At 38.6% G+C, this 22,899-nt stretch overlaps 1 protein-coding gene and 1 long non-coding RNA gene across 2 annotated transcripts in view; one reads left to right on the top strand and one right to left on the bottom strand.

Annotated features, from left to right (window-relative positions):
* The window catches only part of CABCOCO1 (ciliary associated calcium binding coiled-coil 1), a 117,338-nt gene extending 105,208 nt beyond the window's left edge, over window positions 1-12,130 (bottom strand). Inside the window, exons 1-2 of the mRNA XM_077894645.1 lie at window positions 11,986-12,130; window positions 191-294 (exon numbers count right to left, since the gene is read on the bottom strand). Of these exons, the coding sequence (XP_077750771.1) occupies window positions 191-222 (32 nt within the window). The 5' untranslated portion in view covers window positions 223-294; window positions 11,986-12,130. The remainder of the gene's footprint in view (window positions 1-190; window positions 295-11,985) is intronic.
* The window catches only part of LOC144312227 (uncharacterized), a 158,483-nt gene that overhangs the window by 43,173 nt on the left and 92,411 nt on the right, over window positions 1-22,899 (top strand). The gene's annotated exons all lie outside the window — the stretch shown is intronic.

Below are 22,899 nucleotides of genomic sequence, written 5' to 3'. Positions count from 1 at the left end.
ATTTTGGTGTTCCAGACTTGAAAGTGTATATATATATACATATATATATACACACACACATATATATCTTTGCATGATATAATAACAATTCTTCTGAAAAAAGTTTAAAATATGTAACAGCATATCACGATCATTTATAGATGCAGAACTAGAACTGTTTTATATTTGGTTGTAATATTGAAGTGCTTACTGTTGAACTCCATCCACGTCCTCTGCTAGCATTTCAGTGATTTGAGCAACTGAAAGAAAATCTGGAGACAGAATCTTTTCATGCTCCTGGATCTCAGCCTCTCTCTACCAAAAAACAACAACAAAAATAAGTGTAATGAGTTATTTCAATCACATTTACAAATTAATCCAATGATAGCAATGTTCTGTGTTCTAGTTGCTATCAGAAATAAAATTTAAACACAATTTTCGATAATCATTTTTCTTTCCATTTTCAAGTAACTATCTCTCTTCTTAAAAGTTCAATATCTAGCTAATCTTATGCATATATTTAAAACTGGGTGATGGCTTTCAATTAACAAACTTTTCTTTGGTCTTTATTTTTTTCATCATGATAGTGTACTCTTTCTTTTTTTAAAGATTTTATTTGACAGAGAGAGTAGAGGGAAAGAGTGTGTGAGAGCACAAGCAGGGGAAACTGTAGGAGAGGGAGAAGCAGGCTTCCTGCCCAATGTGGGGCTTGATTGCAGAACCTTGGGATTATGACCTGAGGTGAAGGCAGATAGATGCCTTCAGATGCCACCAGGCAACCCCTTCTCACCTGTTTTGTAAAGTTTATTCAGAGATATTCTATTGTTTTTGGCACAATTATATATGGGATCGTTTTCTTAATTTCACTTTCCACTGTTTCATTATTAGTGTATAGGAATGCAACAGATTTCTGTACATTGATTTTGTATCCTGCAAATTTACTGAATTCATTTATCAGTTCTATATATAGTATCATGTCATCTGCAAACAGTGAGTTTTACGTCTTCCTTATTAATTTGGATACCTTTTATTTCTTTACGTTGTCTAACTACTGTAACTAAGGCTTCCAGTACTATGTTTATTCAGCATTGAATAAACATAGTACTGGAACGTGATGTAATGAGCACTGGGTATTATTATATAAGATGAACCACTGACCTCTACCTCTGAAACTAATATACAGTATATCATAATTAATTGAATTTAAATTTAAAAAAAAAAGTGGTGAGTGGACAACCCTTGTCTTGTTCCTGACCTTAGGGGAAAAACTCTCAGTTTTTCACTATTGAGTATAATGTTGGCTGTAGGTTTTTCATAGAAGGCCTTTATTATGTTAAGGAATGCTCCCTCTAGACCTACATTGTTGAAAGTTTTCATCATTAATAGATGCTGTACTTTGTCAAATGCTTTTTTCTATGCTTATTAAAGTGATCATATAGTTTTTAATCCTTTCTCTTACTGATGTGATATATCATGTTCATTGTTTTCTGAATAGTGAACTACCCTTGTATCCTGGGAATAAATCCCACATGATTATGGTGTATGATTTTTTTTAATGTATTGTTGGATTTGGTTTGCTAATATTTTGTTACGGATTTTTGTATCTATTCATGAGAGATACTGATCTGTACTCTTTTTTTTGTGGTGTCTTTACCTGGTTTTGGTATCAAGGTGATACTGGCCTCAGAATGAATTTGGAAGTTTTCCTTCCTCTTGTATTTTTTTGGCATAGTTTGAGAAGAGGTATTAATACTTCTTTAAATGTTTGGTAGACTTTGCCTGGGAAGCCATCTGGTCTTGGTCTTTTTTGTTTTCTGTAGGTGTTTTGATTACTGGGTAGATTTCCTTGCTGGTTACTGGTTTGTTCAAATTTTCTATTTTTTTCCCTTGCTTTAGTTTTGGTAGGTTACATGTTTCTAGGAAATCCAACAAGGAGACATCCACTCAGCAGTGACTAATCTGTCACATGTCTCACTGAGATCCACCGGGCAGTGTCCAGTCTGCCATGTGACTCACTGAGACATCCATCTAGTAGTCTGTTGCCTATCTCACTGAGACATTCACTATGTCTCATTCAAGGAGGCAACATCCACCCAGCAGTGACCAGCCTGTCACGTCTTAGCCCTATAAGCTGAAAACCCAATGCAACTGGAGGTAGCAGGACCACTTCTTTATTCTAAGAGTTTTGGTCCTCAATAGGATTGGCCACCAATCCTCAATGCAATACCAGCATCCCAGAATTACCATAAAGAGAATTTACCCAACAATGAAAAAGAAAGAGTTAGAAATCTGGGCTCTATTCTATTTTTTTTTTAAAGATTTTACTTATTTAGTCATGAGAGACACAGAGAAAGAGGCAGAAACATAGGCAGAGGGAGAAGTAGGCTCCCTATGGGGGAGCCTGATGCAGGACTTGATCCCAACGGGACCACAATCTGAGCCAAAGGCAGATGCTCAACCACTGAGCTACCCGGGTACCCCTCCAGGCTCTATTCTAGGGAAAACATGTGGTGGATCAAACATGCTGCTTATGGGGAGAACTTCCCAAAGAGTCACCAATGGGCCAATCTTCCCCAAATGTGTCTTGTTATCTACTGGCAACAGTCTAAAACCACTGTGGAGGTTTGGAGCACTGGATGATCAGTCTCATCTGTGTGTTCTCTGCAAGCCACAAATAAATTATCATGGGAGAGATTTCCCCTATGGATGCTACATGAGGAATAATCTCTGACATCTTCCAATGGGAAGAAGCAAGTGTTCCTTTTCTTTGGAGCTGAGTGATTCAATCTCTTATGCCAGCTAATAGTTTTAAGAAAAACCATCCAAGAACTGAAGCAGACAGTCTTACAATTAAAGTGAGAATAAAGTTTCAGAGCCAGCTAAAGCAATTCAAAATATAGGGAATGAATAGAGAGTGAGAAGAGGGAGTGAGAACAGGTTCCATATCAGTTCTCCCAGTTTTCCTTTTCCCCAGAGAACAGACCAGTTACACAGAGAAGCACAGAGACAGAAATTACATCAGCATTAAACCAACTCTGTTTCACAGAGGAGGACTTACCAATCCTCAAAGGTCAAATTGTGCTATGCAGACTTAATTTAGGGTTACCATTGTTCCTCAGAGGGTCACTTTATAATCACCAAGATGATGCAGGCAGCCCAGGTTCAAGAACTCAGACTGGGTCCCACAGGACCAGCCAACTGGGTCCTTGCCTTCATGCAGGATGGAAATCAAATGTAAGCCAAGAGGAAGTAAGAGTAGAGTTTATTGGAAGACATAGAGAGAAGTGATACAGACAAAGCATCTGGAAGACTCAGAAAGGAAAAGGAGTATGAGTTTCATCTTTGCTTGGGCATCTGGACTTTTTATGGAGAACAATGGTCTGGTATATGCATCCTCTTAGGTATCCAAGAACTGATTGAACAAGAATGAGTCAATTTGCGAACTTTAAAAAATATCTACATATTCCTCATTGAACTTGGGGCTCAAAATGAGGCAAGGACAAGTAAAAAAACTTGCTAGCCTCAATAACTTAACATCTAGTGGAAGGAACAAACCAAGGGTGACTTTAGACAAGAAAATAAAATGATAAGTGAGCTGTAGTAAAGGGACAAGAATAGAGACAGGACAAAGAAGGGACCTCCTATAAGAGGAAATGGACTTGGTGAGATTTGGCAAGAATGATGGAATGAAACAGCAACAGGATACTTGGGGACTGGTTCTCTAAATATCAAGTAATGCATATTGTGATGCCTTGGGTACAAGACAGGAACTAGTTGGACCTAAGTGGGAAGTGAGCATTGGGAACATACTGTGAGAGATCTTGAATAAATATTTACTGAGTGATTACAAAAGCAAGTTACTGCACAAGAGATCATAAATATTTTAGACCCTTGCCTGGTCAAAGAATGATAGGCTCAAGAGTTTGTTCTTAATAGTACAGGCAGTAAGGATAACCCATGAAGTTTTTTTTAGCAGTGAAATGACAAGATAAAACTGTCCTTTAAGGAAGGGTGATTTGTAGGAGGGTGAAGGAAAGAAAGGAGCAGAGAAAGGACACAGAGGAGAGTTCAATGAAAATGTCTTTGAAACGGGTCAGGAATGAGGCATTGGGCTGTACTGGGTTCCTAGCAGCGTACACGAAGAGAAAGGGGTGATGCAACATATTGTATCTGGGGGACTAAAACTGGGAAGAATGAATAGTTTGAGTATCTAAAATAGATAATTGAAAGGGAAAGGTGGTGATTCTTGGGGCCTCCAATAGCTGAGTCCTTTTGTTCAGAGTACAGTCCATAAAAACCATATGTGGCATTCTTGTTACACCAATAAAAATAGAAGCATTGGAGGATGATGCTGGATTTAAGAAGGCTATAAGACAAGTTTGATTTCAGTGGTTGAGTTTAAGGGTGAATATACATATCAAGGAAGAAATGTTTAAAAGGTAATGAGAGATGCTAGACTCAGAAAGGTCTGGCTTAAAAATGTTAGTTTAGGAGTCACTCCAAGTGTGAGAGTGGTGGAAACTGCCCAGAGCAAAGGCATGGGGAGAACAGCTGTGAATGGGGGTGGAGGAGGAGACTGAGAAGCAGAGGTAAGCAGTAGCTCCATGAAAATCAAGAACTGTGAGATTTGCGGGGAGGGAGGGTACAAAAGTTTTCAGTTTGGCAAATAGTTATTTATCCTTCCATGTGAATGGGTTCCAGTAAATAAGAAGAGCAACAAAATGCTTTGCTATAATTAAAAAGATCACATCCCACATTTTCCTTATTTCTTCCCAAGAGTAGAAAAATCCCAAAGATAACAGTTATTGGTAATGGTAATCAACTTAATGTCTGTATTTAATATCAGGTTATTATATTTTTATTTTAAAAATCTAATTTAGACACAAAATATGCTACTTTATTAGCTATCTTTTTGTAACCTAGGGCTAGCAAAATAACCTAAACTAGGTCATTCTATTAGTTTATAAACTCAATAAGAAAAAAATATTATAGCACCTAATAGAATACCATGTACCTAGTGGGCACTCAGATACTTGTAAATTGAATTACTTGCACTCAGTTTTTAGGTAGGATGGTATTTTACTCCAGAACATATGACCATATATTTGTTAAATGTTTGTTGGTTCTGATTTTTAGTATTAGTGTAAAGTATAATTATTCCTGTACTGTCAACCCCATTAGACTTTAAATTCCTCAGGGACATTCAATCTTCTTTTTAGAATTCTACAGATCCTACTTATGTCAAAATAGGTTGTTAATTGACTGTCTTAATTCATCTCTATCATCTGATGACATTATTAGATGATGGAGAAAGATGAACAGAAAGACTTGGATTTGGATGGTTCACCAGGGTTTGACTACTGATTAATTTTGTGATGTATAGCCAGTCATTTGAACCTAAGTTTGAATTCATGTTAAAAAATCATACTGAAGTGTTTTAATATACAAAATTGCTATCATTATTAACAAAGATTTGCATTAAAAGTACATTGTACAGACATCCAGATCAATTTTGTTTGATGTGAAAATTTTCTGCATAGAAGAAAATAGGTCACACAAGGACTGTATGATAGGGAATACAATAATCTTAAGCTTTTTGGACAATAATAATTCCAGCTAGGATGCATAATATTAGTGTCTCATTTTTTACTAAACTTGCTAGCTTAAGCTAATCATCTTGTAGGAGGGTTTGCCTCTGGTTTTTGTTTTGCTTTGTCTTAAATTGAATTCTTGAACTTATTTTACACTAGAGCTCTGTCTTGTTTATATACTGCCTTGCACTTGAAATGATATAAGGTGGTAAAAAAATCTTTAATCTTTCAACACATACATTCTGACTTGTAAAATTAAAGATACAATACAAAATTCATGAATAGGCTAATAAAAATGTGATATGTAATTTGGTTTTCCATGTAAAATTACATCTCTGACTAGAAAAATATGTTAGCTAAACTTTACTGTAACTCATTTTACTCCACCACCTGGTGGATTTTAGCAATTATTCCAGACACAATAAAATTGTAAGTCTAATATTATTTGTCAGATAATCTTTTCTCTGAATTTTTTCTCTTACTCATCTAAGCTTTCCACATTATATATGTCTTCCTTCTAGAACTTAAGCTTTTGGGATATCTTTCTATCTGTTACTGGTAGTGTCTCAAAAGATTCTTAATAAACGTTCATTAAAAGAAAGCTCATACAGTTCATCAAAGATGACAAAGAGGGGTTTCACAGTCATAGAGAACATAGACCAATATACAATTTCCATACTTAGAAAAGCTCTCTTCAAGCATGAAAATAAATGAATTCAGGAGCAGCACTGTATTGAGCCATGTCAGAGCCTGAGGCAAAAGGAAAAATCAGTACTACTGATGATGTCCTCATTTAATGTTTTAATCCATTATGAATTTTTTGTATTAGCTTTCAATTTTTTTTTTAAACTGCCTTCAACTGAAGTTTATCTTGATTACTAAATTCCTGGAATCCCTTAAATTTTGTGTCCAAGGAGACTGACTACCTTACCTGCCTCATTACAGTTCAGAGGGAGCCAATTTAAGAAAAAAAAAAAAAAAAGATGAAAGAAGGATAGGTGAAAACAAGAACTAGTGCTTTAAAGTAATGAATAAAATAGGCAAAAATCTTCGGCAAATGAGATTAAACAAAAAAAAATACATGCCACATTCTATAGAGATACATTTGAAAATTACAGGACAAAGTCATCAAATTTGGACAGGAATAAGAAAGAAATGGAACTGACCAAATATAAACTAAACTGGGAGACTACTTTCTAAAAAGTAACCATGCCAAGATGATTGCACACTTGAGTTCTACCTAACAATCAAGAACACATAAATTCTGTTAGTCTAGGGACACTCGGTGGCTTTGTCCTCAAGTGTCTGCCTTCTGCTTAAGTCATGATCCCAGGGTCCTGGGATTGAGCCCCACATGAATCTCCCTACTCAGCAGGGAGTCTGCTTCTTCCTCTCCCTCTGCCCCTCCCCTCTGCTCTGTGCTCTGTATCTTTCTCAAATAAATAAATAAAATCTTCTAAGAAAAAATTCTGTTAGTCTACTAATTGCAGGCTGTAGACAATTCATTGTTAAGAAGCCGGCATTGTCTACACACAGAAATCTAAACTAGCACCAAATGGAAATTCTAAACCAAAATCAGATGTGAAAACTTTAATTAAGATATTATCTTAGGAAGTTGAATCCAAGAGTGTACTAAGAAGAAAAATAAGCTATCATTCTGACCAAATAAGGTTAATTTCAGAAATGAAAGGATGGGTCATCATTAACGACAACATGTGTTTTATGTCAAATTAAATGATAATAAGGAAATAATAACCAGGCATTTGTTAGAATTCAGCAACAAAACTCTCAAAACATGAATAGAAAAAAAAAAAAAACAGCTTAAACATAAAAAAGATTATTTGCCAAAACATCAGATTGAATGGTGAAAAACTGAAGTCATTCTTATAAAACTGGAAACTAAAAAGGGATCCTGGCTAGTAACATTATTGTAATTCAAAACTCTATAGACATTCTAATAATATAATACGAAAACTAAATGTGTGGCTTAAATATTAAAAATGAATTAAAAAAATCTTTATTTGAAGATTACATGGTTGCATACCTAAGAAACCTGACATTGTACTAACACGGTTTCAGTTAATAAGAAATTTGATAAGATGGTTACATAACACAAATATATAAAGGCCAATTACTTTTCTCTATATTAGAAACTAATTAGAAATGGAAATGGCAGAAACTTGATTAAACTATACTTAGTTATAAATATAAGAAGGTAAAAGACCTACAAAAATTATAAACTTTATCAAAAGTTTAATAAAAAAAAACTCAATAAAGGAGATTTATTGGAAACCTTCAAATTAAAAAAATTAAATCCTTCCCACATTATAAATGTAACGTGATGGCAATTTTAAATCTTAACCGTATCATTCTGGAACTTTATAAAATAATTTTCAAGGATTCTTATGGAAGAATACATACATTTTCAAAGAGAAAAACAGTGAGAGGAACCTTTCCAAATTAGATAATAAAGCTAAATATAAAATAATATGGCACTGACACAAGAATGGGCAGACTATTCAGTGGAAAAGAAAAGATACATTCAAAAATGTATCTGTAATAATATATATATATATAAATTTTTGGAAATTCAAAAATATATATACATGTATACAAAATATAAATTTACACGTATTCATGTATACATATATATAAATGTTTGGACTCTCTATTCTGTTACTACTCTGCCCATCACTGTGTTCATTCATGTGTGTATACACATAGTGTGATAGTGGCAGTCAGTCCATTCTCAATGAGGAGAGAGGGGATGGTTTATTTAGTAAATGAAGCTGGTATTAACTGATGGTTCATGTCTACAAGAAAATAAAATTAGATCCTCATTTTAAATATATCTATCAAAAATTAATTTTAGCCATGTTAAAGACTATACTTTAGTAAAACAACACTTTAAGTATTAGAAAAAAGAGTAAAGATTACTTGTATAAATCTGAAAAGGAGGCTAAAGAGAGGAGAAGCAGCAGGACTTCTAAGACAGGAAACCCAAAGACCGCTAGTAAAAAGAAAAACAAGCCCAAGTGTCTGTCAAATTCCCCACACCCACAGCTGCTACTCCCAGAGGTTCTAAGTGTTTCATAAATACTACTGTATATCAACATTTTGAGGAATATTAGTACTGTCTTCTCAACAATATTTTCAGCAATATATCAGGCATCCTCCCCATGGTCTTGCTCAGGTTTTCCTATAGTATGTGCTGAAAATGGCTTCAACAAATATCTCTTGGGAGAGACAGAAATTGCAGGACCCTGATCATCTTGTTGCTCAAGTTGAGCCTCAAGTGTTTCTCTCCAACCCTGATGATGCTGGGGTGGGGGCTGTGTTCAAGGTCTGTAGGGAGACCATCTAATGTAGAGAGAATTATCCGTGGCCTCCTCCTGGCCATGTTGAAGATCTCCAAGGCAAGTAACAGCATTTTTCCACTTAAGATTATGTAAGTGTCCTTTGTCCTGATAAAGTCTTGAAGGCACTGAATAAATAACATCTATTAGGAAATACGGTAATGCTTAGAGATACTTTCAGAGGAAGCAACTGGGCAATAAGCATTTATGTCTTCTTTTAGGTCTCTGATGTGAGCTGAAGTATAGTCCTTTTTTGTGTACTACTTAAATGATATTTCCCAAATAGTATTTTTTAAGGCACTAAAAAAGTCAGTTTATGAGTCAACTAGTGATAAAAGACTGAGGATTAAATTCTAAATATTCATTTATAAATTCATTTACAATTTAATTTATAAACATTTATAAATTTCATTTACAGATCTATATATAGCAAATATTTTCAGATTTTTGTCATTTTATGTCTGGTCGTAAGCACTTGCACAGATATCTCCCATTTAGTCTTACCTTTTAGACGGAGGCATTTACTCCCATGTTACTAAAGAAACTGGAATGTTGAATTCAGAAAGTTGGCAAAAAGAGTTTATGCAATGCCACAGAAAAAATATATCTTCCTGGACCTGCATCTCATGTCTGCTTGTTCACGGTATCTCAATAGACTTAGATCTCAGACGCCTAGGTGGCTCAGTGGTTGAGCGTCTGCCTTCAGCCCAGGGCGTGATCCTGGAGTCCTAAATTGAGTCCCACATTGGGCTCCCTGCATTGAGCCTGCTTCTCTCTCTGCTTGTGTCTCTGCCTCTCTCTCTCTCTCTCTGTGTCTCTCATGAATAAATAAATAAAATGTTAAGAAAAATATATTTTGATCTGTGTAACTATCTTTCTTGGCATATGTCAGACCACCTGTGATTTTAATTAGTTATATTTTACTGAGCGCTTACTATGTGATTGGGATAATTGGCTGTTTTTATTCTAGGTACTGGCAAAAAAAGAAGTCTGGAAACCTTAGACTTAGAATAAAGCTTATACTTTATTTCTGATTGACTTGGTGAGAAAAAAAATTCACTAATGCTTGGCTTAGATGACTAGATGGTCTACTGGCTAAGTCAATTTGGACATAGAATTTATTAGAAATGACACCATAAGGGACTAGGTCTTGGAGAATCAACTCTGGAAGGAATCTGATCTGAGAAGAATCTTTCAGTATCTAACTGAAAAGCAGAAGTTTTGGGAACATAGATTCTGAGAGAGGGGTCTTTGCCATCTTTTCTATCTAACCCCTAAAACACATTGTGGGCAGAAATGGGCAGCTGGCAGCCTTATCATTCTAGTGAATGCAGGCTCTACGGATCAACTGGCTTCTCTGTGACCTACAGGAACTCTGCTTTCACTAGAATGGAAAATGGTGTTTCTACCATGCAGTGTATCAGCTTGTTCATCTCAGTACAGGCTAAGTGAGTCCAAATTCCATCTTGATTTCTTCAGTTTGTTACTAACTTAAAGATTGAGCATTTTCTGAATTGCTTGTCACAGGGAATTCCTGCTACTCCAAGAAGTTAACAGATGTGCCCACTGACAGTGCTAAGGTGTAAGATAATCATCTCAGGTCTATAACTAACTCATTCATCCAATCCATCCAAAAAAAAAAAAAAAAATGTGACATTCCCCCCCCGCCCCCCCCCCCCCACGGCACTTCTTTGCATCTTCAAAAAAAAAATCATGGGGTATTTCTTTGTCCTTTCTTCTTTCTTTCCTTTTTTTTTTTTTGAACTGCAGATTTATTAATCCCAAATTATCAGAGTCTTCTTGGAAAGTACATATCTACATGGATAAGTAAGTACATGCAAGTGTACACTAGCAATTGAGCACTTTCTTAAGTTTTTGTACATATTTAAATAACCGACTTAATTGCGAAATTTTCTCTGCCACTTTTGAAATTGTATTACTTACATTAGAGATCACAAGGGAGTAACTAGCTTAGTAACCAGTTTATCACATTAAAATGTATTTTTAATGTATGCTAATTTCAAAAGGCTCATAGGACCGTCAGCATGCTTTAGTGGTCTGCATACAGTATTGGGAAGAATCTGTATATATCTCTGCGGCAAGGCACCAAATTATTGGCTGAGTGTTCCACATTCAGAAGATAGCAGCCAATACTCACCTTCTGCACCCACACAAAAAAAATGTTATTTAGACTAAAAAAGGGAGTTGAGCATCGCAGTGTCAATTATAACATCATTCACCTTCGGTCTTAAAAAAACTGAAGGCAAAAACAAACAAACAAAAAAACCAAAAAAAAAACCCTGAAGACAAAACTTCGTAGAACAACATGATGGATTGTGTGAAGGTTTAAGCATTTTCTTTTAGCAAATCTGGAATAGGAGGTGTGTGCTTAATTAAAATCTCAGGATACTAAGCTTATGAGTAATTAAAGTCACCTAAAACCCATTTATTAGGGAGAGCTGGCGTTGGGAGGGGCCTAAAGAAAGTGATCCTCCCCCAGCCCCAGCCCCAGCCCCAGCCCCACCCCAAAGGAAACCACTGGGGCCCAAGGAAGACCAAGGGCTCTCCTGAGGGCAGGTGGGCGAGGAGCAGCCACGCACACCCGGGGGTCGGCTTTCCAGCGCCTCTCCTTCCTCCTCTCGGGTATCTCTGTACTTAGAGAAGTGGTAAAATCATCAGGGAGACCCCAGGCCCCGGCCTTCACGCGTTAGTCAACCTACTACCAAGGGAGAGTCACTAATGCGTAGCAGCACCTTCCGAAAGCGACCGGCCCAGGTCAGATCCCAAGGTCCCCTTTCCAGTGCCGAGGGCGCGGAGGTCGCTGGCCGCGGAAGCCACCCAGGGGGGAGCTGGTCCGGCTCCCACTCCGGGGCGCCCCGCGCGGCGCGGCGGGGGCAGGGCTGGGGGCGCGGGCCCGAGCCTCCCGGGCCCCGGCGCCGCCCCGCCCCGCCCCCGCCCCGGGCCGCGGGCCGCCTCCCAGGGCGCGGGCCTCAGCCGCGGGCCGCGCGGGCCCGGGGCGTGCGCTCGAGGGTCGCGGGTGCCGGGAAGGGGCGGCGTACCTCCGACTCGGGCGTGGTTCCCGCCGGGGTCGTCGCCGCGGGGGTCGTTCCCCCGGGAGGGGTCCCCAAGGACGCCGTGGTGACCTCGCCCCGGAGTTGCGGCCCTCCGTCGCCTAGGCAACCGGGGCGGGGCCAGGGGCGCGAGGGGGCGGGGCCAGGGGCGCGAGGGGCGGGGCCCGGGGTGCGAGGCTCGGGGACGCATCCCTCCGCGAGGAGGCTTCTGGGTGGGAACGTGGGCCCCGGGGGAGGGAGGGGAGAGGGGGGAGGGGAAGGCGGGGGCGCGGGGGACTGCGGGGCTGCCCGGAAGGCTGAGCCCGCTGCGGGGCTGCGAATCCGTGGCTGGAGGCAGGCTCGTCCCTTTTAGTAACAGAGCAAGGAGGGAAAGAAAGGAAATTTAAAGAACAGCAGTTTATTTTATTTTATTGTTTAATTTTTTTTTAAGAACAGCATTTTAAATGTTAGTAGGTGGGGAAACGTCTAATGCTAACGGCAAGTTCTCAATAAATATTAAAGTGAGATAGATTATTGGAACTTGATCATTGATTGATTTTAGATATTAAGGAGTTATTGTAATTTTAAGGCGATATACTGTTATTGTCATGTTTAGAAGAAAAAAAAAAAACCAGTGTCCTTGTAGAGAGATACGTAGTGAAAGATTCAGTGATGATGAAGAGATGTAATGTATGCATTTACTCCAAAATCATGAGGGGAGGGGCTTGGGGAGTGGAGTTATGGCAGGTGAATCAAGATTGGGTACGTGGAGGGGCGGGGTGGTCATTACACCACTCTTTCTATTTTAGATACGTTTGCAGTTTTCCATAATAAAAGCATTTAAAAGCAATATATTTAGGATACCTGGGTGGCTCAGTGGTTGAGTGCCTTCCGTTTAGGTCTTGATCTCCCCCCCCGCCCCTCCTGGGATCCAGGAGCCTACTTTTCCCTTCTACTTATGACTTTGCCCCTCTCTCTCTCTCTCTCTCTCTCTCTCTCTCTCTCTCCGTGTCTCTTTATGAATAAATAAACCTTTAAAATAATTTAAAAATATTATATTTAGTGGCCGTATTAGTATTCTCTGGATGACAACACCTGCTTTGAAAATTCACCTTGTATTTACCTGCGTGGGCGATGCTATGCAGAAAGTTTACTATAAAAATCAGACATTAAGTTTACTATAAAAATCAGAGTCCTTTGGTTTCCCCATCTGGGAAATGAGATGGTAACATTGCCTGCCTCATAGCATCGAGGATTTAACATGTTAATATATGAGGATTTTACACCTGAGGATTTAGCATGTTAATATATGAGAATGTTTAGAACAGTGTCTGGCACCTGTGTTAGGTATTAAGATTAGTATTAGTTTGTATTGTGTTTCTCCTGATGTTAATCCACCCTGTACTCAGCTGCCAGGATAATATTTCATTGTGGGCCTCTTATATGTGCCCAATGCCTCTCAGGTCAAATTGAACACTTTAGTGTTACATAGCCTCATGATAATTGTGCCCGATTGCCTCACAGTTCAAGTTATGCACACAATTTGTACTGTCAACTTGTGTTCCTGGAGTCTCTCATTTTGTGTATGTTTGGTCATTCTTTCAAGGGTCTGGCAGTGTCGTTTCCTTGATACCTTCATTCCTAAAGAAACTGGTTTCGTTCCTAATACAGAGTAGTTATTCAACAATGTGTTTATGACTTCCAACCCCATTTAAAAAGGACTACGTTAGAACTTCCTCAATTAGTGAAAATATAGTCGATTTATAGTGATTGCCAGAGTTCATACAAGAGCTACCACCTCACAAACTCAATACAATGCTTAATTATTTGATTGTTTCCTTTGATAGCTACTTCAAAGGAATTGAAAATAACAAGTCACCTTCTGCTAGGTGACAACTCTCCACATTCTTTAAATTTAGTATTTGGTAAAGTGCTAAAGCATTGATCTCTCTAAACTGCAGTTCTGGTTTCCTCAAAGATGTGATTTATTTTTCTGGCCTTTAATTGTCCTGCTATTTCTTAAACAGTGTTTAGGTTTTCTGTGCCCCTTTTTTGGAACTAGATGGATACTCCATTAAAGATGGAATCAATTTCCACCGTGATGGGAGAGTTGCCGGATAGAGGGGAGAATTGTTTTGTAGGAATTCTGTTTTTACTGTATTTAATGGTGTAATTTATTGGAGAAGTCATTTTCAAGGAGGTAATTTAATTTTATGGGACACAAAATTTTTTGCCCAGTAAGGAGTGGTGTTGAAAGCCCATTAGCCCAAAGGTTACTTTTAATTTGCACAAGTTGAAGCTGATTTTAGCCTCCCACTTCTTTTGTAGGGAGGTGCCAACAAGGAAGACAAATCTCAGTAGGTGATGTGCTTTCTTACATGGAAAGGTCAGTTAAGTCTTCCTTCTCAGGTCTCTTTTGAAGATAAAGGCTTCTAACCAAAGGCTGTAAAATTCCATTTTTTTTATCTTATTGTTGTAGGATGGAAGAGAAAAGGAAACATATAGGTCTTGTAGTTTACAATTATTGCTTGAAAAGACCTTTGACTTTTACCACATCACAGTGAAATATGGGATAGCTTGATACTGTTATTTTGATCAATTGGATTGGCCCCTGTTCTCATGAAAGTACTCCCATCTATATACCTGTAATCCTGTATGTGGCACATTTTACAAATAGAATCAGATTTTTTTGAAGAGAGGCATTTTCACAGTTTTGCCAATTCAAGTATTGGATGTTTAAAATAAACCATACTTTTAAATACCTGAGAAACATTTAGGAAAGGACTGGATGTTGATGGTCTAGTGTGGCACTATATGGCAATGAGCAGTGACAATGAGATGTCAGCTGACTTTTTAGGGTAAGGAAACATTTCATGGTGCCTGTGTTGCTGACTCCTTTTAAGTATGAATGAAATTCTTCAACAACAAATGAAATAATATCACTAATGCGATTAATGACGTACTGGTAGTTCAAACAATGTGATTCCTGAGGTCTTCAATCTATTAATACTCCTGATGGTCTTAGGTGGATCAAACTGGAAAAATTCCAATGTGTCCCTTAAGTGGTTCTGAGATACCACAAAGTCCTGCAGATAGGATTCAGAGATTCAGATAACACATTGTATCTTAGCTTTGGAATATGTTTAAACTGATAGATGTAGAAAGAAAAAAAATATAAAAGGCATTTTAATTTGTGAGTAATTGCCTTCATTCTCTGTTGCATATTGAATTTTAGCCAAGAAAGTATTCCAATAGCTAATCAATTTTGAAATATATTTAGTTTTCTTCACCTTTACCGAATCCTCAAATCTGGCCTTCTCATTTCAACCAAGGGCCTTAATTTTTTCAAGTCATAAGTGAGAACATTTTAAAGCTTAATAAAACACATTTAAGAGATGGCATAGTAAACCTACTTTAGTAGAGTTAAGTAGTTCTAAGACTAAACTATAGGAGGGGGTAATGATTTTCAATAAATAGTTGGTACAATTTTGACACTATTCATTACCTGCAACTTGTCTTCAAAACTCTATACTCTTCATTGTGGGTATATCTGTTTTTCCTTCTTTCTCCAGTTATTCCCTTTACAGTGGATCCTTACACTGTTCAAATGAAGACTCCAAGTCTCTTTCCTAAATCAGAAAATACTCTTTTCCTAATCCAGAGACCTCTTTAAGATAGTTTTGTAACTCATTCTTTTTCTTCCTGATCAATTTATTGAAAAAGTGGGACCTTATTCCTCATCTCTCTTTAAACCACCCCATACCCTTACTTCATTTGCTTTCCTCAAGCTGTTCCCCCTCAAGGACTGCCATTAGGCTCTGTCTTCTTTGGTGTGTGGACATTCTCTATTTGCCTTTTATATCCACTCTTTTACTTCTCCACTTGGCCTTGTGACCTGGAGGGTTGACTGACCATTATGGACTCCAACAGCTTGACTTACTACACTCCTTGCCCTCCAACTTGTGGTTCAGTTTGGCCAATGAAAACACCAGTAGGGGGTGGAATGGGGAGGAGTGTGATCAGGGTCATTTATTCTCCCTTGTTTCCTCCCTGCAGGATTATAGGCAGGAAGTAGTAAGTTCCTATGCCAAAAGCCTTCAAGGCCACAGCCCATCCCTTAGCTTCTCCAGAGTGCTATGGCTCTCTCTGGGTTTTGCCCTAGGAGCAGTAATGCCTCCCTCCCGCTGCTAGCCACAGGATGGTTCCCTGTCCCTTGCTGGTTTCCCTTATGTCTGCCCACATGTTTATAAATAGCTCCTTTACTAAACTTTCCTCAGTTCCCACCTTTTGCCATCTGTTTCCCGCTGGTACCTTGACTGATCTCAGCAAAAATTAACTCCAGAACATTTAACACGGAAGACTAAGCCTGGCTCGCTCAATCCTATTGTTGTCCACCATTTGGTTGTTTTGCAATGAGCAATATTGTCTATAAGAAATCTTGAACAATTATTTAGGTAGGACTACACCCCACCCTCACCCATTCTCTGCCTGGAGGAGCTGCACCCAAGTTCCACTCCCCTGAGGATTGATGGAAAGCAGGGGAGTACTGGAACTACCCATGGGATCTGTGTCCTAAACAGCTGTCTGTCTCAGACAGCTCATATAAACTCCTGGCTCCCCAAATTCTAACCTTTGGATACCAGACAGCCTACATAGTTCTCCTGTTGACAAAACTTTAAAATTCGTCCTATAGAAACACAAAATAACAGATCACCTGGGCCGAGGCCCAGGTCCTGCTCTCTCCATGAGTGATGGGAAGTGCTGGGGAGAAGTAGTGCCTTCTCTTCATATCGATCCTAGCCCTGAAGGTTTGAACTGTCCCATAAAACCTCGGATGCCATGTGGTATGAAATTCATCTGGAAACCAGTAGGACACACCGGGCAGGGGAGTGGCTTGTGAGAATGCATGTAATTCACAGATTTCACTCATCCCAGCACGTTTAGATTTATCATCTATATTTGGACAAAAGTCCTATTAATTATTTTCATTTATAAATTGTTCTTTATTGTAGTATTTATGTTAATGGTTTCATCATTCCTTTTATGCTTCAGTGAACTACATTTGAATCATTGATCCGTATTTGTGGACTGATAATTTACTGCAAAAAAAAAAAAAAAAAAAACAAGTTAAACCTAGGCAATGGGATACATATTAAGTGAAATGCTTCAGCTGAAAAAACTGCACCCTATTTCCAGCACGTTAGCCAAGGGAGCCTGACTCAAATTCTTAAAGTGCAAGCAGCATCTTTAAACACATGATTTGAGTTGGCCAAAAAGAATTTTTGTAAAAATCAAAATTCATCCCAGATTTTACATTTGTGAAATATGTACAATCAAAATAGTTGCAATGATGTTTTTCCCTTCTAAAACTGCCTAAAAGTGACTGGGTGCCATTTAGTCAATGGTAGGGGACTCCATTACTCTTTCAATGTATTTTTGAGCAAGTTTATCCTGGGGGATTCTGGGAAGTATCTTGACTGGGCCACTGAGCATTGCCTCCTTCTCTGCACTACCTCCCACCCCATTCTACTTTTAAATTTAGCAAGTCTAATTTTACCTGTTTTGCATAATAGCTTTCTTATAAATTTTGTTAGAAGGAAGGATTCTAAGCTTGACAAAGTTTGAAAGCCACTGGATAATCTCTAAGGAATCTTCATCTTTGAAAATGCTATTACAACATAATTTCCCAAAGCATTCATTGTCTAAAATGTTCACTTTGGCAAAGAGACAATATTACTATTATTAAACACTTCTGATGTATATGCATGCTTATGATTCTAAGAAAGTAAAATAGCATACATTATCTCATTTAATCATCTGAATCCACTGTTACAGTATTCCACATAGCATTGCTTTTGATCAAGGAAATTATTTCACAGCAGAAGAAGCATGGCAATGAGCCTATGCTCATTGGTCTTAATGATGTTCCTTCTCATCCTGAGTAGAGGGTTTGATGGAACAGTGGAATGGCCTGTTGAAGGCTTAGTCACTCAATTTGAAGATACCAGCTCAGTGTCGATACCTGGCAGGGCAAAAGCAAGGTTCTCCAGAAGGCTGTATAGGCTCTGAATGAGCATCCACTATATGGGGTTACTGCTTCCAAAGCTAGGACTCATGGGTCCAGGAATTGAGGAGTGGAAATGTAGTGACAACATTTGTTCTTACTATCCTAATAAACCTCTAGCAAAATGTTTGCTTCCTGTTCCCATGACCTTCTGCTCTGCTGGTCTAGAAATATTAGCTCCAAAGGGAAGAATGCTTCTATCAGGAGACATATCAAGATACCATTGAACTTGAAGTTAAAACTGCCACCTGACCACACTTGGCTTCTTATGTTCCTGAATCAACAGGCAAAGAAGGGAGTTATGGTGTTGGCCGGGGTGACTGATCCTTAACACCAAGGGGAAATTGGGCTTCTACTCCACAATGGAGGTAAAGAAGAATGTGTCAGGTATACAGAAGACCCCTAAGTCCTCTCTTAGTATTATCATGCCCCGAAATTAAGGTAAATGGAAAACTATAACAACCCTACCCAGGCCAGACTACCAATGGCCCAGGCTCTTCAAGAATGAAGGTTCAGGTCAACCCACCAGGTAAAGAAGCATGACCCAGCTAAGTTACTTGCTGAAGGCAAAGGGAATGCATAATGAGTCAGTGGAAGAAGGTAGTTACAAATGCCAGCTATGACCAAGGATCAGTTAGAGAAACAAAGACTTTGTCTTGAGTATTTTCTCTTTATTTTGTTATGAATATGTTTGTGTTTTTTTTTCCCTCTCTTCCTCTCCTATGTAACATAATGTATGTTGACTTCACATGATAGTGTTTATGTATTATTAATTTTACATCGTGGTATTCAAGTTATAGGAAATCAAGGAGAAGACTAAACATCACTCCAGGACTTTACCTTCTTTTCTGGGAGAGGGGTTGGTGCCTTCTCAGTCATACACTGGATAGCTATATTATGTTAAGCAGAATTATGACCATGTTATTTTCTTTATTTGGAGATTAAGTATCCTTTAAGGAGATGCACAAGATGCCAAGCTGATAAGGTGTGGATTTATGATGGCTAAATTTTATTTGTTTGTATTTATTTATTTATTTATTTATTTATTTATTGAGCATGAGTCTGGGGAGGGGGAGGCAGTGGGATCAGGAGAGAGAGAGAGTCAGATGCATAACTGACTGAGGCAGTGCCTGAGGCACCCAGGCACCCCAGTTAATTTTATGTGACAACCTGAGTAGGCCACAGGGTCCCAGATTTTGGGCTGAACATTCTTTCTGAGTGTGTCTGTGAGGATGTTTCTGGATAACATTACCATTTCCATCAGTAAAGTCGACTGAAACAAAAGTGGATTGCCCTCCCTAATGTGGGTGGGATCATCCAATCCCATGAAAGACTGAAGAGAACAAAAAGGTGAAAGAAAAAAAGAATTTGCGTTCTTTGCCTGGCTGTTGAGCTGAAAGTCTTCTTTTGCCCTGGGACTCAGGAGTTATGCCATTGGTTTCCCTGGTTGTTCAGGCCTTTGGACTTGGACTCCATCATGACTTTCCTAGGCCTCCAGCTTACAGATGGCAGATTGAGTACATCTCAGTCTCCATAGTCATGTGATCTGTTTCCTTATAATAAATCTCTCTGTGTGTATGTATACATTTCCCATCAGTTCCGTTGCTCTGGAGAACCCTAATACAATGGTACTATTTTGTTTTATAGATGAGGACATGGAAGCTCAGAGAGCCAACTGACCTAATGTCTTATGGCTAGGTATATAGCAGGCAGGCCCAAGTATGAACTAGTTCCTGTGACTGCACAGCTAACTCACCTGGCTCTACTTTATCACAGTACCTCAGCTGTGCTGTGCACTCAAGAGCCTGGGTGGGTTGATGAGGTTTGTCAATGGAAACTTTCCACCTACCCCTTTATGTTCTTTTCTCATTCCTGCCCTGCTTCCCCAGTGCATTCACAATAATTGCTAATTCATTTAGTGTTTTACTCCTGGCAGGTTATTAACTAAGATATATAGTCATAACTAAAGTGTGAGGTGATATGACTTAGCACCTACTAAGGTATATTTATATTTTACTAGGAGACTCCTTAAAGATGGAAAATTCTTTTGTAGCATGAGGTTTTAATAAAGGATTGCCAAATTGTGGAATTTATATTTTGAAAACAGAAGGTCTCTTCTAGTGTCTTTTTAGACCTCACCTAGAGAGAGCTTAATCCCACTTACTAGATTCATAATATGTTGTGATTTCTCCTCTAATCCACAGCATCTATTATTGCAGTGTTCTGATAAGCATCCAGTTAATAGGTAGAGCAGGTTGGTGAAAATGTAAACAAATCAATAGAAAATATTCTTGTAGCTATGGTTATGCTTCATTCTAGTAGAATAAGTGGTATATTTTTAAACATTATTTTCCTATTTCACCAAAAAGTTCAAGTATGTCTTTTCATTTTTTCAAAAAAGATTTTATTTATTTATTCATGAGAGAGAGAGAGAGAGAGAGAGGCAGAGACACAGGCAGAGGGAAGCAGGGAGCCTGACATGGGACTCGATCCGAGGTCTCCAGGATGACACCCCGGGCTGAAGGCGGTGCTAAACCCCTGAGCCACCTGGGCTGCCCAAGTATGTCCTTTCAGATGAAATGCATTTTTGTGTGCCTCTAAGCTGGGTTAAGCATTTACACTACAGGAATTCATGATATTGTGCAGCTTTCAAAGGAGAATACTAAACTATCACAGAATTTTCTATGCCATTTTCTATTTTATTTTATAATAATAGAAGTCATCATCATCATCATTATTATTATTACTTTTGACCTGTAACTAATGATCATTTGTAACTAATGGTTAGCTTCCATCTTGTTAACTGTGATGATAGTCCTACATGCATTATGGTGCCACCTCATGGCCATGAGTATCCTGGTAGACTTAGGTTGAATGCGGAGTAGTATAGTAAATCCTGTCAAGTGAGACTTTTGACCAGCTAGGTAACCTTAGGAAAAATGACTTTATTTTCATATGATATTGATGGTTCTTCTTAGAAAATCATTAAATATTTCTTTATGCAAAGTCATCGAAACTTAGAATGTTTGCATAGAAAAAGGAGAATATAAAATTGGAAAACTAAGAGCAGAGAGGATGGATGGTAGAACAGAAGCAATCTTCAGATTTTGGAGAGAGAAAGTAAGGTTAAATTAAAAAACAAAACAAAACAAAAAAACAACTTATTGGAAACCACCACAAAGGAAAACCATACTCCTGTCTTGAGGAGTGAGTTCTTAGGAGATTTGGCCAGACTCTTCCGATACCGTCTGCTTTCTCTGGAATTACCCTCCCCTGGTAGAAGTGTTGCTAGAACAATCCCCTGTTTGGGACCTAGATCCTCTAAGCAAATTTGAGAAAAATTCTTTTTCTTCCTATCATTAGACTCTCTCTTAAAATAGTTGATGCCATGGTCATAGATACTCAGTTGACTGATGCAAGTTGGGTAAAGTTCAGCAGCTCAAATAAATATTAGAAATATGTTTGAAATGTAAATTTTGAAAGGGCCATGGACTGCTCTTGCCTAAGCAAACTGTTCCTGAATGCCTAGTCATTCTTGATGTGACAGTTTTCTCATTGAAGCTTGGCCATACTCAACAAAAGCTGGACTACACCCTGGATTTCTTAAATGGTAGAGTCCAGTGGTCATATGTCCCCAAACAGCCAAAGACAACAGGGCAGGACATGCTTCTGGTTTCTTATTATGCTTATTGTTGTGTCCTCTGAAACCTGCTGACAGAATTACTGTTCTCTCTTGATTGGACAGAAGAGGACCTCTTTTTCCATAGGTTACTGGAAAATTTCTATCTACTCTTTTCCAGCATCAGGTACTAGGCTCTTCCTGGAGTGGTGAGCCACTATAAACTAACTTTCCTCCTCTTAGGCTCCCCTTTCTTCCCTACTGAAACTTACATGGGGGTGCCCGTGAAACCAGATTGGGTTGCATCCATTCATAAAAGACAAACTCAATACTAGAGTCCTGCTTCTAACTCCATCTCCTGTATTTAGTGCTTAAGTATATGATTATATTGAGTAGTAAGAGCTGAAAATGGAGTAAAAGGAATTTTCTCCACAATTTAAGACAGTTTAAGACTGCTGATAATGTGGCCTGAGGCATTTTCTTACCATTCATTCATCCATTTGTTCAACAAATGTTTATTGACTACAGACTAGGGGCAGACAATACTGTAAGCATTGTTGAACAAAAGCCCTCTTTCCTCTCAAATTCCACCCTGGTGAATTAATAAGCCTAGAATCTATTTCAAATATAAGAACCCACCAATTAGTATGTTGGAAGGCTTTTTGTCTATGTGAGTCTGAGAAGTTAAGATCTTCAAAGAGCCTGATATATTGTTATGTTTCTTGAACTGGAAATCATATCCTACTGGTTGATGGTTAATGGTTTGTCAGAAAGTGGTAAGTGCTATGGGAAAAAAAAAAATAGAGCAGAGTAAAGGAGAATCTGAAAGGTGGGGTTGGAAGAATCTGGGCAGTTGCAGTTTTAAGTAGGATGGTCAGGACAGGCCTTAAAGAGAAGATAAGGGCAGCCTGGGTGGCTCAGCGGAGACCGAGGACCGAGGATCTAGTCCCACATCAGGCTCCCTGCATGGGGCCTGCTTCTCCCTCTGCCTGTCTCTGCCTCTCTCTCTCTCTCTCTCTCTCTCTCTCTCTGTGTGTGTCTGTCTCTCATGAATAAATAAATATATCTTAAAAAAAAAAAGAAGATAATACCTGAGCAAAGCTTTTCATCACCGTTATCATAACTAGCGTTCCATCTAACTGCTTCCTGCACATTATCTCATTTAAAACTCCCCACAGATGTGGTCACTGAAGCTTAAAGAAGTTAATTATTTACCCCGATTACACAGCTATTTAGTAAA

The sequence above is a fragment of the Canis aureus genome, chromosome 4 (assembly GCF_053574225.1).
Source record: "Canis aureus isolate CA01 chromosome 4, VMU_Caureus_v.1.0, whole genome shotgun sequence".
NCBI classification, from domain to species: domain Eukaryota; kingdom Metazoa; phylum Chordata; class Mammalia; order Carnivora; family Canidae; genus Canis; species Canis aureus.
Note: the sequence above shows the minus strand (reverse complement) of the source record. Positions and strands in the feature narration are given on the sequence as shown.